Consider the following 13,851-nt stretch of genomic DNA (forward strand, 5'->3'; position numbering starts at 1 on the left):
TTGCTCCATTCAATTATATCTAGTTTTCTCATATTTATAGCACTCATACAAACACTTTCACACATAAACACTTTGTTAATATTTTTTTTTTGTTTGAAAGTACAAGTTTGGGGTTTTAATTATATTAATTTTTTTTTATTAAATATTTAGGCACTAGTGTATTAATTCACTTCACACCTTCTCCTCTTCGTTTGCCTCCTTGGCAGGCGCATTTTCATTCGCCTCACCCTTTGCGTATACATCGAGCACATTAACAAAATTCTTTTGATGAGTTTCCAATTGCTGAACAACATTGCTCGCTGCCATATTTAGTGTTTGTACTAATTCTCCTTGCGCTGCCTGCAGACCCGGTAATTGTGCGTATGCCGTTAATTCATTACGATTTAGTAAACGCTCGTCAACAATACCAGCCATCAATAACATTTGTGGCACACGACGTGTAATGCGCAGAAGTTGCGACACCTGCGGCTGAGTTGAGAAAACTACACAATTATTGCTTTCGAATAATGGTAGAATTGCTTCAAAACGTGTGCCTTCAACAGCTTTTTGTACAATTTTTTTACCATAAGCTTTTAAATGCATATTTTGTTTGTGCAGTTGTACGCGTAGGTCGAATAGTTCGTCAGCTTTGATGGAATTCAGATGATAGAACCCAACCATACGTGAATGTTCAAACCAATTGCGTACTTCGCGTGCAATTACCGCAATATAGGGATTCTCTACATCTGCTTCACGTTGTCGACGTTCAAAACATGTTTTTTTCTTTTTGGGCTGTTCGATTTTAGCCGGCAAATATTGGGCGGCAGCTAGCACCTTGGCACGTTCATAGTGGGGCGCCTTTGGACGTTGTATATTGATTTTACCACGGAAACGTTGCGATTGTGCGATAGGTGTACGACAGGATAGCAGCGTTACTGTTAAATGTAATGCAATTAGCAATTGGCAGTCTTGTTGTATAACCACAAGTCACTTACCTTGTCGGATTAGCTGTGACATAGTTACTTTGTATTTATACTTAAACTTTTATGTTACGAAAGTTGTCACACGACACAAATTGCAAGCGCAATAATTTTTGTGAAAACTGTAAAATATTTCACTTTAATAACAGAAATTCAGAAAATATTTTCACACGAGCAACGCGCCGCTAATAAATAGAAACAGCTGTTCACATTTTGTGATCATTCACGATGGCTCAATCAGTGGTTGTTTGTGAATGGGCAACGTAAATTGACGGAAAAAATATTTTTGAATTTGTGTATTTGAAAAGTCGTTATTCTATTTGAAAAAAAAAATAGATATTGGAAAAATACGCAAAGATGGCGAAACAGAATTATTGCTGTTCCGCTAAACAATGTAAGTAATAATTAGCTCATTTTAACTGTAATATTAAATTTAATATATTTTAATGCAGACTTTTCATACATGCGGAATTTGGTGGATACGTTGATTATAGTTCCGCGCATTATTATTTGCAAGAAAATGAAGAAAAATGAGATATTTACACAGACTATTACCATAAAGAATAAGGGACTGGTGAGAATTTTCGTAAATAACAATAATATAATACCTTTTTACTTCTTATCTTACTATTATATCAGTATCCCCGCAATTTAACATATTATACGGACAGCCTACTGGATACAAATATCACATTTCCTCGATATTGGGAACATACCTATTTGCAACCGGACGAAATTTTTGAAATAAAAGTCGTCATTAAACCGAATGCACATAGTACGCACACCAAATGCAGGCATATTTATATTGACTCTGCTCATCCAAATATAACCTTTGAGATTCCAATTAGTAAGTTTTAAATATTTTTTAATGTTACCCTTTTTAATCTATTTATTTGGTATTGAAATAACTTTATTTTTAAAGTATGTGCTTGTAAACTAAGACATTTTTTATAAACTATTATTATTAGTATCAAAATCAATGAATGAATGTTATCTACCAAAATCAATTGACTTCCCCTCCACAACGCTAGATGACTCTGCTTACTACGAATTTGTTGCCTACAATCCAACCAAAGATGTCCAAACACTTTTTTTTAGAACGTAAAAATTACACAAAAATATTTCAAAAATAATTATTAATTCTGTTACAAACTTATCTAATTAGCTATCCTAAGAATATCAAGGTCACCCAAAGCAAAACTCGCATTCCACCGCGCGACAGTATAAAAGTGCTATTAGTACTCAAAGTGAATAATCTTAATACAATGCAAGATATAATCAAAACTAAAATCGAAATCGGTATATATAAATCTCTTGATATTATAATTTACTTAATTTCTAAAAAAAAATATTTATGGTACATTTTTTTACAGTTAGCTTTGATATTCAAATTATGCATACTCCATTAATAAACTCCTTTTACATAAATACAAATCTCTTAACCTTCGAATCGTTGAAATATGAACGCGAAACAACACGAAGTTTTACCGTTTGTAATGAATCGAATGAGGATAAAACTTTTACAACCACATTCTTTACCGATCCCGAACAATTGGATGAAAATTTTGACTTTAAAATGGATGCAAGACAATCACAATCGTACTCCATACGTAGTTCCAGCTCCTTTAATATCATTCATACGCCCTTACCCCACCAATGCGATTTGGTGGCTTATAAACACTTTCGTATCGACAATGAGGTGTGTATTAACCCTATAAGCCCCATAATGTACTATATATAAGTATATATAAATAAACAGCATGACGAGCTGAGTCGATTTACCTAAGTCCGTCTCCCTGTCTGAATATACGCGAACTAGTCCCACAGTTTTTAAGAAATACGTAGATCGATATTTGTAAACGTGCATTTTTACCCAAAAAGCTGCTCATTTGTTGGATCCGTCTATATCGGACTTCAATAGATATAGCTGCCATACAAACTGATCGATCAAAATCAAGATTTGTATAGAAAGTTTTTAAGATGACAAATTACTTTCACCAAATTTGGTACAGATTATTGCTCAAGCAATGTTAAAATCTCCGAACAAAATATTTAGATCGAACAACAATAGCATAAAGCTGCCAGAAAAAATCTGATCGATCAAATTTAAGATACTGTTCTTCATAGAAGATATTTATTTCTTATTAAATAACCTTAATTCGACTTGAAAATAGTTTATATGTTTATACGAAATACACTTCTAAAAGGTATTATTTCTTCGCTATAGCCGAAGTTTAGAAATTGCACTCAATGTCCTAAGATATCCTCGAAATTTCATCTAAATCACTTAAATCGTTAAATAAATAAATTTTTGTAATTCAATAATCTTTGTTGACAGAGCTTTACGATTGAAGGTAAAAGTTCTATGGAGATCCCTGTCATATTTCATCCGGTTTCGCTTAAGGAGTGTGAATTTAGGGAAGAAGAACCATCACCGCACAAAGTGAGGACGATATTATTTTTAACTATAGGCGAAGAAATGTCCATTGTCCGCCAATTAATAAATTTTCAAGGTTCTATTATTGGACCAGAGGTCGAAATCACACCAAAAGATATATACTTACGAACTGTTTACATGGGCGAGGAACACTGCACGGTTATTAAGGTGTTAAATATAGATGGTGAGTATGCTTCGATTTGTTTTTTGAGTGATTTTCCACAACGTGGGATCGTTTAATTGGGAGCTCAAATTTTCACAGTTATTCTCTTCATTCTTTCCAATAGGTAAAGTAAATGCCTTTGTTAGATTCAAAGATGTTTATAATTTTGAAACAGCCGGCGCTGTTGTACAACCGGAAGAGGGTTTCGATTTGGAACCTTGTAAAAGCGGAATTTTTCATATCTCATTTTTCTCAAAGGTGGTAGGAGCTTTTGTGGCGAAATTACGTTTCAAGGTCAGAAATGGTGACATGGAAGAAGTGAACATAAGGTATGAGTACGAGTACAAGTGTTGTGGCTTTCTTGTCAAACTTTTGTATGAAAGTAATATACAAGTATTATAAATAATAATTATTTAGACTTGAGATATGAAAACTTTGAAGTATAAATGTATGTCCTCTGGAATCATTATATCACTTTTTATAATTTTAAACTTGAAAATTAACACGAACATACATATACTCTCTCGCGCCAAAACAGAGGTCACTCGCAACATGCACGCGTTAAAATGTTTCCGGATGAATTGGATATTGGTTGTGTGCCATTTGGTATACCCTGTAAGCGTTTCATATTAATGGTGAATCCTTTTATGATACCGGTTGCGGTGCAATGCACCGTTGGCGAAGATGGTGACGAGATACCTTTGGTACTTAATGTGAACGATGCTGATGGTTTGCCAGTGATAACGGTTAAGGATTATATATCCGCAATGATTGCAATGGCGGAAGAAGAATTAGAGCCCGATGCAGTTGAAGAACCAACGGTGCAGTTGGTAAGCAGATCGGATTCATTACTTTCGTATCGTTCCGTAAGCACGGAGGAGTCCACATGCAGCACATATTTTGAGGAGGAGATCTTAGGTGAACAAAACAATGCAATTTTACTTTCTAAACAAAGTTTTATATTATTTTTTCTCCTCCTTCAGAGAAAATACCGGATTTCGCATTTACCATTATAAGGAAATTAAGAGAATCACGCCATTTAGAGCAAAAAGAGGTTGAAGAGTGTGTTGTCAGCGCAACTTTAGATGTGCTACTAAAGACCAATTACTTCAATTCGCTCAAACAATTCGCAAATTATGCACAAATGGATTGGAATATTATACCTTTCAATCCGAAGGAGATTTACTGTGACAAGGAAATTATATATCTGCAACCGAATGCGGGCAAAACGGTGACCGTGCTGCTCATACCGAACAGAGTCGGCTTATTCAATCGTGCGCTCAACGTACGCATTTGTCCAATAACCGAAGAGGAACTGAATAAGAAAAAAACAGATTTCTCTTGGGATTTGCGTGACAAATTTTTCGTATCTTCCAAAATGTTTACAACCAAAATTTGGATGGAATATGCCTGTCATCTGCCCATTATTAATTTTACACAAGTGATTAACTACGAGTCCGAAGAGACGTACATTGATGATGAGGTGCAATGTGCTATGCTCTTTAAGAATTCATTCAACGTGCCCGGATTCTTTTACTACGATGTTATAGTAATTACATATATATACTTTTTTCACAGATTTACATTTTTTTTTGTTGTTTCCAGCCTTCGGATGAAAATGGCGAAATGATTTTTCCCGAAAATATTTTGAAATTCTTCATACCCGCCTTTGGAAAAGTTGTTGTACACTCGACTGTAATATTTCGTCGGTTAGGCAAAGTTAAGCTTTCTGGACTGTAAGCCACAACAACAACAAGTCGTTTAAATATCATAAAAAATTTACAATTATTTTCAGCATTAAAATCGTAGGAAATTTAAATGGTTCGCCATTCCATATAGTCGCAGATGTCAAGCCTGTGAAAATTAAAGTCTCTGCGACACGAGTTCACAGACGACAAAAAGTGCTGGAAACAACGGCAGAACATATCTATATAACAAATGAAACGCCAACGGTGACTAGGTTCACAGTGAAATTGGTAAGCAAAAAGCGTAGAGCTGTGCTTTCTTGAGAGATTTTAATCTTTGATCAATAGATTATTTGAGATCGCGCTTAAAAAACACGGAACAACAGAAATAAGTGAGACTTTCTAACTTTCAGTCAACCCCCTAAACAAAGTACAGGGTTTGTCGGGAAAGTAATCGGATTTAGTCGATTACAAAAATTTATTGAACCAATCGTTACAGTTCTTTAAAAGCTTTCAAATTTCCAAGCATTGAAGGCGTAACGGAAGGTATTCTCCGAAATAACCTTGAGACCCGAGGTGACTGCTGCCTGGATCCCCTTTCATCGGTCTTTTCAGGAAAGGCTACAAAAAAGAGTCTGAGGCGGCCACAGGCTGTAGGATGAGTGCGGAAGCGTTGGGATGCCGGCCTTGGTTGGGTAGCTGTTGCATCCAATCGTCTGCAATGTCTTCTTGGGCTCGATTGACACTTTGTTTGAGTTTCTTGAGAAACGACGGTTTGTTCAGGAGGAACAAATTCAAGGTGGACGATGTCTTTGATGTAAAAAAAAGACAATGAGCATCGTTTTCCCTTTGGATTTGCTCATACTTCCAGTCTTCATCAGCGACCTCTTCCCGGCCCTCCAAAAAGGCATAATGTCACCGAAATGCACCACTTCTTGCTAAAGCAATATCTGGGCAAGCCTGATTGATTATATCAAACGCCTCTGTCGCAGATTTATCGAGTTTCACACTGAATTTAATCGCGTCCCTCTGTTTTAACGAAAGCTGCTTCGGCTTGTGCCACTCGCGCGAAAATGTTTGTTCTGACTCTCCAGGTCCTTGGGGACAACTGACCAGCCGCTCGTTCATTAGCTAGGAACGCCCTCTACCGAATCCAGTTAGTGCGCGTACGCTCTGAAGTATAGTCGTGGCAGAAGAAAATCAGTCCTATTACTTTCCAGGCAAACCTTGTGACAGCTTTTTATTACACAGTCCACATTAAACTAATTTTATTGTTTTTACTGGATATTATATATACACATGTGTATATTTTTTGCGATCTATCTTAATAGAAAAACTCGAAATACCAATATGTTGAGCCCAGGGGCGCCATACTCTCTCCTGAAGGACAGGGTACTTATATAACAATTTTTTCAAAATTCTACGATGCCGAAACCTATTACAATACCTTGGTCATAAGTGTTGCCAACAGTAATACTATAGTAAGTGAGGTGGCATATACTTGGTATAATTTGACAACCCTTCCTAAATTAATCACAATTCTGCAGGAAATACCACTTACCTACGTTGTAGAAGGCTCACCCGTTGGCGTGGAACCGGACATTTTCAAAGGTCACAATTGTGGTACACTTATGATTAATTGTCTGGATAGGTACGAATCGGATGTGCCGAAGTACACACAGGAGGTGAAATTGACAAATAGAGGAAAACATAGGTACTGCATGTATATTGATAAGCTGCGTAATAATATCACGAAATGCGCTATTGAACTTGGTCATGGTCATCTAACGGTATCACCGAAGATGATCTGCCTTGAGCCACAATCGCAGGGAACACTATATATAACGGCTGATTCGTGTGAAGCGGGTGTAATTTTTAATGAATTTCGTGTGAGAACTATTGATCAAGAGCACAAATTAAAGGTGCACACCACACGATTCACAGCAACGGCCACATTCATGGAGCCGGAAATCCATTGGTGTCAGAAACTCATAAACATGGAGTACAATAGAACGCATTTTTATAAAGAACATCCGGTGTTGGGTAAGCATACAACTAAGATATTAGTTTAGTAGAAATTACAGGTCTCAAATCTAAACGAGAATTCTATTAACAGTTTCTTCTTCAATCTTTGAAAAGTCTACTCGTAATATCCCATAATATGTTATTATTTTATTTCTAACTTTCATGTTAAAAGCCATAGCATGTCTGAAAAACATGGTGGATGTGAAGTGCAAAGTTTGGCTCAAAATTGTGGGACCTTTCAAAATAAAACACTTATTCGAGCATAATTTTGCCAAGATCATACATTTTCCCATGACTGGTTTGGAGCAAAAAGAAATTATAATTTCGCTGAATAAATCAGCAATACGCGACGAATTTTGTTCCACCGTCGATGGGCGTATTCTCTGCGAAGCAAATAACAAATATCAGGTAATACCAAAAATCTAAGAGATGTGCTTGAGTTTAAACTAAATGAAGAAACGTTGGTTAGAGATCACTGCAATTAAAGTTGAAAATCCGCAGTCCAGAGTTGAGAATCATGCAACCGGATATGATACTATTTACACGAGAAAACGCTAGTCTAACCTATGTGGAGCTGCGCAATATTTCATGCTTGAATGCACAGTACAAATGGAAGAAAGTCGAAGAGAAAACGACGTATGTTTCGGATGTAAGTTAGATAAACGTTTTAGAACTATTCCTTAAATAATTATTATTTCACGCCTTTACAGTATGATGATACTTATAAATTCTCATTGGACATACTCTCCGAAATTCTACGCACGTTGGATATTGATGGCAGCGATTCAGATGAAGATTCACTTTACCAACGAAATTTGACATTGCGTTACCAGAAATATCGTTGTAGACTGCATAAACTTCAAGATCCGATCGGCGTTGACGAAATCATCAATGAAATCATAAACAATTTGGACTTGGAACATAAACGTTATATGTTAAAAGTCGATGATCCATATGACCCTTGTTTGAGTGCGAGACGTTGTTCTTCCGGCGAATTTGTACGCAAAACTTTGGATGCAGTTTTGTATGGTCTGAAGTTGGAAGATTCCTATGATATATCACAAGAGAGTATAGAAGAGTGTGATAGTGAACGCACCATACATTTCATTGAGAAGACCGGTCACATATCGAAATTTGATACAGTGCAGTCTGCACTCTTTTTGCCGCCAGTAAAACCGGGTAAACTTGTTGCATACCTCGAATGAGATATTTGTGGGATTTTTAACGTTATATACTTTCGAATAATTTTTAGGTTATGCTAAGACGGCAATTTTTGTGCTAGACACAGTTGGTAGTTGTCCTCAACAGTTTGATATAACGCTAATTAATTTGGAAAAAGTTATGGAATTTTCTTCGGAAAACGTATATCTTGGTATTCAGGTAATATTTCCAATTATAGTCTATATTTTTAATACCTTATCTCTTCACAACTGTTCAGCCATGGTACGAGCTCTTCAAAACATCAGTAAGAATAATAAACGTCACACAATATCCCATCACACTGAGTATAAGTCACAAAACTGTGGTGGACAAAAGTCAACGCCTCAGTCAAGGATATGCAAAAATCATCGGAGAGAAATTTTTTGACATTTGCAAGTTCAAGTCAAAACTCTTGACAGTCGAGGGTCTGATGGGTTTCTCCGAGCAATTCACACACGACATACTAGTGAACGCTAATAAAAGTGAAGAACAGACTATACATTTTCGTGGGCAAGGTATTATGCCCATAATTGAAGTTGTAACTAAATTAGCACGACCCGAGCAGGAGATTGAAGAAATATTGGAAGAATATGAACTATTGCAAATAATTTATCATTTCGATGTGTTCAAATCTATCACCGAATACGATGAGGATATGCCAGCGCCAAGAGAGGAGGACAATGTCAGTATGATAACAACCAAATACTCGCTCAGTAGCTATCACACAGGCAGCTCCAAGAGTACGTCGAGTAGTCGCGAGGCACGTTTCTATCGCATGATGAAAACCTATGTAATTATTAATAATAATGCGGAACTGCCACATGCTAGCGTGCTGGAACAGCTAATTGAGACACAAAAGTTCATCAGACAATTGCGTGAAAATCCCAAAACGGTTGCATTGTTGCGTAAGGTGCATCAGGATTATTTGAAATTGATCAGCAATTATGGTGAATCAATGCCGATTAATTTGAAGCATTTCACCGCACAACCCTTGCCCTTCCATCAGCAGGGTTTCGTATTAAATATGAACGTATTGGTTTTGGGACAGCTGCGAAAGTTCACGATCGATCTGCATTTCCATGGACCAGGCAAATTGATTGCGGCTGTACGTACCGAGGTGAAAATACCGGGATTATATGTGGATTTCGAAGTCAAAAAGAGGTTTGTAGGATTTTATAGTTGTAAAATTTTCTAAACAAATTATATTTGGTATTACTTTTGAAGTGAGGATCATGATTATTTATTTTATGCGGCTGAAAAGAAATCGCCCAGCTTGTTTGGCAAACGCTATCGCAATATGTACGAACGTGTCATTGATTTGGAAACAGATCCGAAGGTGAAGCATGCGCATTCCTTCGATTTGGATAAGACAGAACATCATACACGCTTGGAAGTGGGCGCCAAACAGCGCAAAGAACTGCAAAACTATTATAATAGTCTAAATAAATCGGTGTATGAAGATCACAGGCATCACTTTACTTTATGTAAAATATTTAGCAACAGCAAAACGAACTATTACAGTGGTGAAGCACGCATTGTGGTACTGCTCAAGCCGGAAGCAAAGTTCTATGAAGAGGGACAAGTGCTTGAGGATTATCTATATATAGATGTAAGCGAGAAATAGAGGAAAAAATATTATCACTATATAATTTTATGAAATTTTCGATTTTTTTAGCTGCACTTGGGTCCAACTTTACCCATTCTACTGCGTGGTATTATCTCGAAACACTACCGAAAGCAAAGCGATTCGAAATATTGAGTAAAACGATTTGTGTTTTTAATAATATTTTTATTTTTATATTTTAGTCACATGTAAAATTTTATTATTGCTATAAATATACATATATTTTTATATTACACTATTAGTGTTTAAAACGCACATTTACATTATTTTTTTAATTAGAAATTTTTCAAACGGTCAACAGTACATATTTAATTGACGGAAAAAGTAATGGAAGATGAGCAACACAGTAAAACTGCTCATTACGGGCAACCCAGCGGCCTTGACCCAACTCATTATGCTGTGGAAGATAAAGAAAATATGTTTTTTTTATTAATGTATACAAAAAATATTTATTGTAATATGGAAGATATAGCGAATAATAATTATAATAAATATTTTATCATTCCAATATTTTTTTTTTCAATTGATAATTTAATATTTTTAATAATATATCCTTTATAAAAAATTTGTAATATCTTTCATATTTTTAAAGAATTGTATATAGATTTGTCATATTTTAATTAAATATTATTTTTGCTCAATATTTTTATCTCTGATTTATATAATATATTACTAATTAATTTTTTTTTCATTTTATTATAATTTTTATAGTTTTATAACAATTTTTAATTTTAATTTTTAAATTTTTTGTTCATATTTTTAAACTCTGCAATATACATTTTTAATTATTTTAAATCTATTGCAAGTTTACTCACTTAAAATCATCGGGATAAAACTCAAATGGTTGCGTGTGAATTTCGCCACAGTTCGTAATAATAACTGGATCCATTGGAAAATCATCAGTATCTGTTTTAACCTAAAAAATCTACATTTTAGAAATTTAAAATTATTTTTTTACTTAAATTGAACTCACATCTTCAATTGCATGCACCGTATCCATACCATCGAGCACTTTACCGAACACTGTATGCTTACCATCAAGCCACGAAGCCGATATGGTAGTTATATAGAATTGGCAACCATTCGTGTCGGGTCCACGATTTGCCATACCTAAATAACCCGGACGATTGTGTTCAACGGTCAATGCCTCATCCTCAAAATAATCACCATAAATGCTGGTAGAACCTGTGCCATCGCCTGTAATTACATTAAATGGGTGTGGTATTCGAAAACACCGCAGTACCCAATGACATCACAAATGTGCAACAATTTGATAAATAGTCACCAAAAATACAAACTAGAAATTATTTGACACTCAGAACCCTCCTCAATACACAGCTATTATAAAAAATGATAATGACATGGTGATGGACTTTCTACTGTGTTTTCAAATATGGTGGTGAAAAAAATCGATTGACTATATACATACATAATAATAATATGAGTGGCCTAACATCTGGAAAGTCAGATGTAAATATGAAATAATAAAATGGTAGGTAACCTCTAATTTTTTCACTTACTAGACACAATCACTAATCGAGAAGTAATTATTTTCCCAACTACCAAAGACTCACCATTTAAAATATCGCCACCTTGTATGAGAAAACGATTAATTACACGATGAAATCTAGAACCCGCATATGTAGTGCCATTGATGCCACGCAAGCATATGTGTCGAAAATTAGCGACTGCCTTAGGTGCGATTTTACCAAACAGTCCTAACTCTATGCGTCCCAGCGGTTTCTTTTGATGCTTCACATCTAAATAAACCTTAGAAGTCACCGTAAAGCTCAGACCCTCAGCTATGGCCAGTATAGAAGTAAGTCGGATAAAAAGTTTATAGAGTGCCATAACGGTATTCTAAGTATATCTTAATTAGTATAAAATTTTACACGTTTCCTATGAACACAATCGTCGAACTAACTGCGTTAAATGTGGATTGTCGATTGAGGACGCGCGAAAATAACTGAAAATTTTACAAGAAACCTTATAACTATTGAAAGTTAAGTTCAAAAGCATGCATTTTCACCACCCACATTTACAAAAGATACGTGGTGCAATGGAAGGCACTAAAATATTGTGTCTATTAGCGATACTTACACACATCTATTTACATTTTTACTGCAAAGCATAGCTGTTCCTAAATATTTTGATTTTCCACCATTGCCTAATAGATGACGAAATTGATTTTCCATTCTTCCTTTTCTCCATTTTTCATTTTCCTTCTTTTTTTGTACATATTTCTATTTTTGTATTAATTTAGCATAGAAATGTACTAGTTTGAGTTTTATGTATGTAAAATATAAAACCTATTCTATTTTTGTTTTTGTTGTTGTTTAAAATAGTATTGGCAATAATTAAAGAGATATGATATTTATAAAATATTTTAAATAGCACTTGCGACTTTTCTGTGCATATGTATATATTTTCCACAATTACCCACTAAAGGGACACTGGATTTTTTGTTGAAATCCTTAGTTTATAAGTTATTACACTGATTTTTCGATATTAAGATAATCAACGAATTTATTTTAGCTATACATAAGTATGTACATACATATGTATCAAATGTACAGATGTATGTATGTATGTATATTTGAAAAAATTCTCCGAAATTTTAAAATAGGTCCCACATAAAGACAGCTTCGAGAGTTCGGTTCAAAAACTTTATATGCTTTCTTTTCAAAACGCTGTTTTCGCTCCAAAACGTCTGCATCCAGCGACTTGAAATTTTCACAACGTTCTTAGATATATGTACATATTTGTCAGGTAATTACCGAATTTTTGATAATAATTTCGATTTTAAATTTGTGTTGAGTGTAAATTTTTTCACAAAAAATTACTTTTTTTGCGGAGCCACCGTTTTGTCAAAAATCAAAATTTTTATCAGTCCTTCGAACATTACCTGTATTCATGAAGTATTATTATAATATATTTAGGTTTTTAATTGGATTTAATTTTAAGCAGAAAAATCGTAAAATGTTTATTAAAGTACAAATTCAATTAAACATACATACAAATAATTAAACTAAAAAGAATTTTTAAATGCATCAATAAATATCAAATCATTTTTCTGTATAACTTGTTACCACTCACATAATACGTTCATAAGCTCATACACATGTGTAAGTATTATTGTAAGCTTCCATCTTCACCAGTGCATGTAACACAAATTTCACACAATTAAATGTCATGCTGGATTGCATGTAAACACTTCCTTATCACTCTTTTACTTATTGGCTACAACTATTATATTTGATTTCATACTCGTTACTTTGCTTATTCGCTATTTCACTTTCGCAAAGCTAGTATACACACACATATTTACATCTAATGATTTGCAATTAATGCGCCTGTCGCTTGAGCTTGTTCGCCACCGGCATACATTATTTTCACTTGCAGATAAAAACAATAAAAACACTACTATGATCAAAATTTTAGCACCAGATAATAAACAATGAGCACTTGCTTTAGTTATTCATACAAATATTTAATTTAAAGCAGAATTACACATGAATTGAAAATTTTTTACCGACCTAACGCTTGTGGCTAAATTTTTCGCAACGAATAACGGAACGGGAACTGAAAAGAACTGTTAGCAAAGGAAGTAGGTTTGCTTTCGTATAGAGCGAAAAGGGTTGTTGAGCGAAATTATTAAATAATACAATTATTACCAAATGGTAGTTAAACAAATAAAATAATTATGTAAATTTGTTCAATATTATATAACTAGCTAATAAAATGGAAATAATATTATT

The 13,851-nt window shown here is 34.5% G+C and overlaps 3 protein-coding genes and 1 non-coding gene across 4 annotated transcripts in view; 1 reads left to right on the top strand and 3 right to left on the bottom strand.

The window, feature by feature from the left end:
• LOC105230811 (uncharacterized) overlaps nucleotides 1-12,599 on the bottom strand; it is a 31,339-nt gene extending 18,740 nt beyond the window's left edge. The window contains exon 1 of the transcript XR_007421809.1: nucleotides 12,194-12,599. This is a non-coding gene — a transcript (uncharacterized LOC105230811). The remainder of the gene's footprint in view (nucleotides 1-12,193) is intronic.
• On the bottom strand, nucleotides 137-1,155 carry LOC125775256 (39S ribosomal protein L10, mitochondrial). Its single transcript, XM_049449225.1, has 2 exons — nucleotides 975-1,155; nucleotides 137-914 (listed from the first exon to the last, which is right to left on the bottom strand). The coding sequence occupies exons 1-2, from the start codon at nucleotides 994-996 to the stop codon at nucleotides 172-174; spliced, it is 765 nt and encodes a 254-aa protein (XP_049305182.1). The 5' UTR covers nucleotides 997-1,155; the 3' UTR covers nucleotides 137-171.
• Nucleotides 1,206-10,295, top strand: LOC105230832 (uncharacterized). Its single transcript, XM_049449075.1, has 21 exons — nucleotides 1,206-1,353; nucleotides 1,412-1,533; nucleotides 1,599-1,806; nucleotides 1,928-2,060; nucleotides 2,125-2,258; nucleotides 2,333-2,658; nucleotides 3,298-3,580; nucleotides 3,684-3,888; nucleotides 4,098-4,477; nucleotides 4,543-5,108; nucleotides 5,165-5,295; nucleotides 5,355-5,535; nucleotides 6,576-6,725; nucleotides 6,792-7,287; nucleotides 7,442-7,677; nucleotides 7,739-7,918; nucleotides 7,980-8,448; nucleotides 8,522-8,649; nucleotides 8,708-9,630; nucleotides 9,694-10,078; nucleotides 10,145-10,295. Exons 1-21 carry the CDS (start codon nucleotides 1,317-1,319, stop codon nucleotides 10,226-10,228), a joined length of 5,757 nt encoding a protein of 1,918 aa, XP_049305032.1. The 5' UTR covers nucleotides 1,206-1,316; the 3' UTR covers nucleotides 10,229-10,295.
• On the bottom strand, nucleotides 10,311-12,059 carry LOC105230809 (peptidyl-prolyl cis-trans isomerase, rhodopsin-specific isozyme). Its single transcript, XM_011211795.4, has 4 exons — nucleotides 11,668-12,059; nucleotides 11,067-11,290; nucleotides 10,909-11,009; nucleotides 10,311-10,490 (listed from the first exon to the last, which is right to left on the bottom strand). The coding sequence occupies exons 1-4, from the start codon at nucleotides 11,942-11,944 to the stop codon at nucleotides 10,388-10,390; spliced, it is 705 nt and encodes a 234-aa protein (XP_011210097.2). The 5' UTR covers nucleotides 11,945-12,059; the 3' UTR covers nucleotides 10,311-10,387.
• Nucleotides 12,600-13,851: the final 1,252 nt, after the last annotated feature.

Source organism: Bactrocera dorsalis, chromosome 1 (assembly GCF_023373825.1).
Source record: "Bactrocera dorsalis isolate Fly_Bdor chromosome 1, ASM2337382v1, whole genome shotgun sequence".
Taxonomy (NCBI): domain Eukaryota; kingdom Metazoa; phylum Arthropoda; class Insecta; order Diptera; family Tephritidae; genus Bactrocera; species Bactrocera dorsalis.

Bases quoted from the DNA above. Each gene is read 5' to 3' on its own strand.
- LOC105230809 (XM_011211795.4), bottom strand. From the start codon at position 11,944: ATGGCACTCTATAAACTTTTTATCCGACTTACTTCTATACTGGCCATA. The intron at 11,010-11,066 runs GTGAGTTCAATT...TAGATTTTTTAG, and splicing joins CGGTGCATGCAATTGAAGAT to GTTAAAACAGATACTGATGA. The intron at 10,491-10,908 runs GTGAGTAAACTT...TATCTTCCACAG, and splicing joins TTTTATCCCGATGATTTTAA to CATAATGAGTTGGGTCAAGG.
- LOC105230832 (XM_049449075.1), top strand. From the start codon at position 1,317: ATGGCGAAACAGAATTATTGCTGTTCCGCTAAACAAT. The intron at 1,534-1,598 runs GTGAGAATTTTC...CTATTATATCAG, and splicing joins CCATAAAGAATAAGGGACTG to TATCCCCGCAATTTAACATA. The intron at 7,678-7,738 runs GTAATACCAAAA...AACGTTGGTTAG, and splicing joins AAGCAAATAACAAATATCAG to AGATCACTGCAATTAAAGTT.
- LOC125775256 (XM_049449225.1), bottom strand. From the start codon at position 996: ATGTCACAGCTAATCCGACAAG. The intron at 915-974 runs GTAAGTGACTTG...TACATTTAACAG, and splicing joins GTCACAGCTAATCCGACAAG to TAACGCTGCTATCCTGTCGT.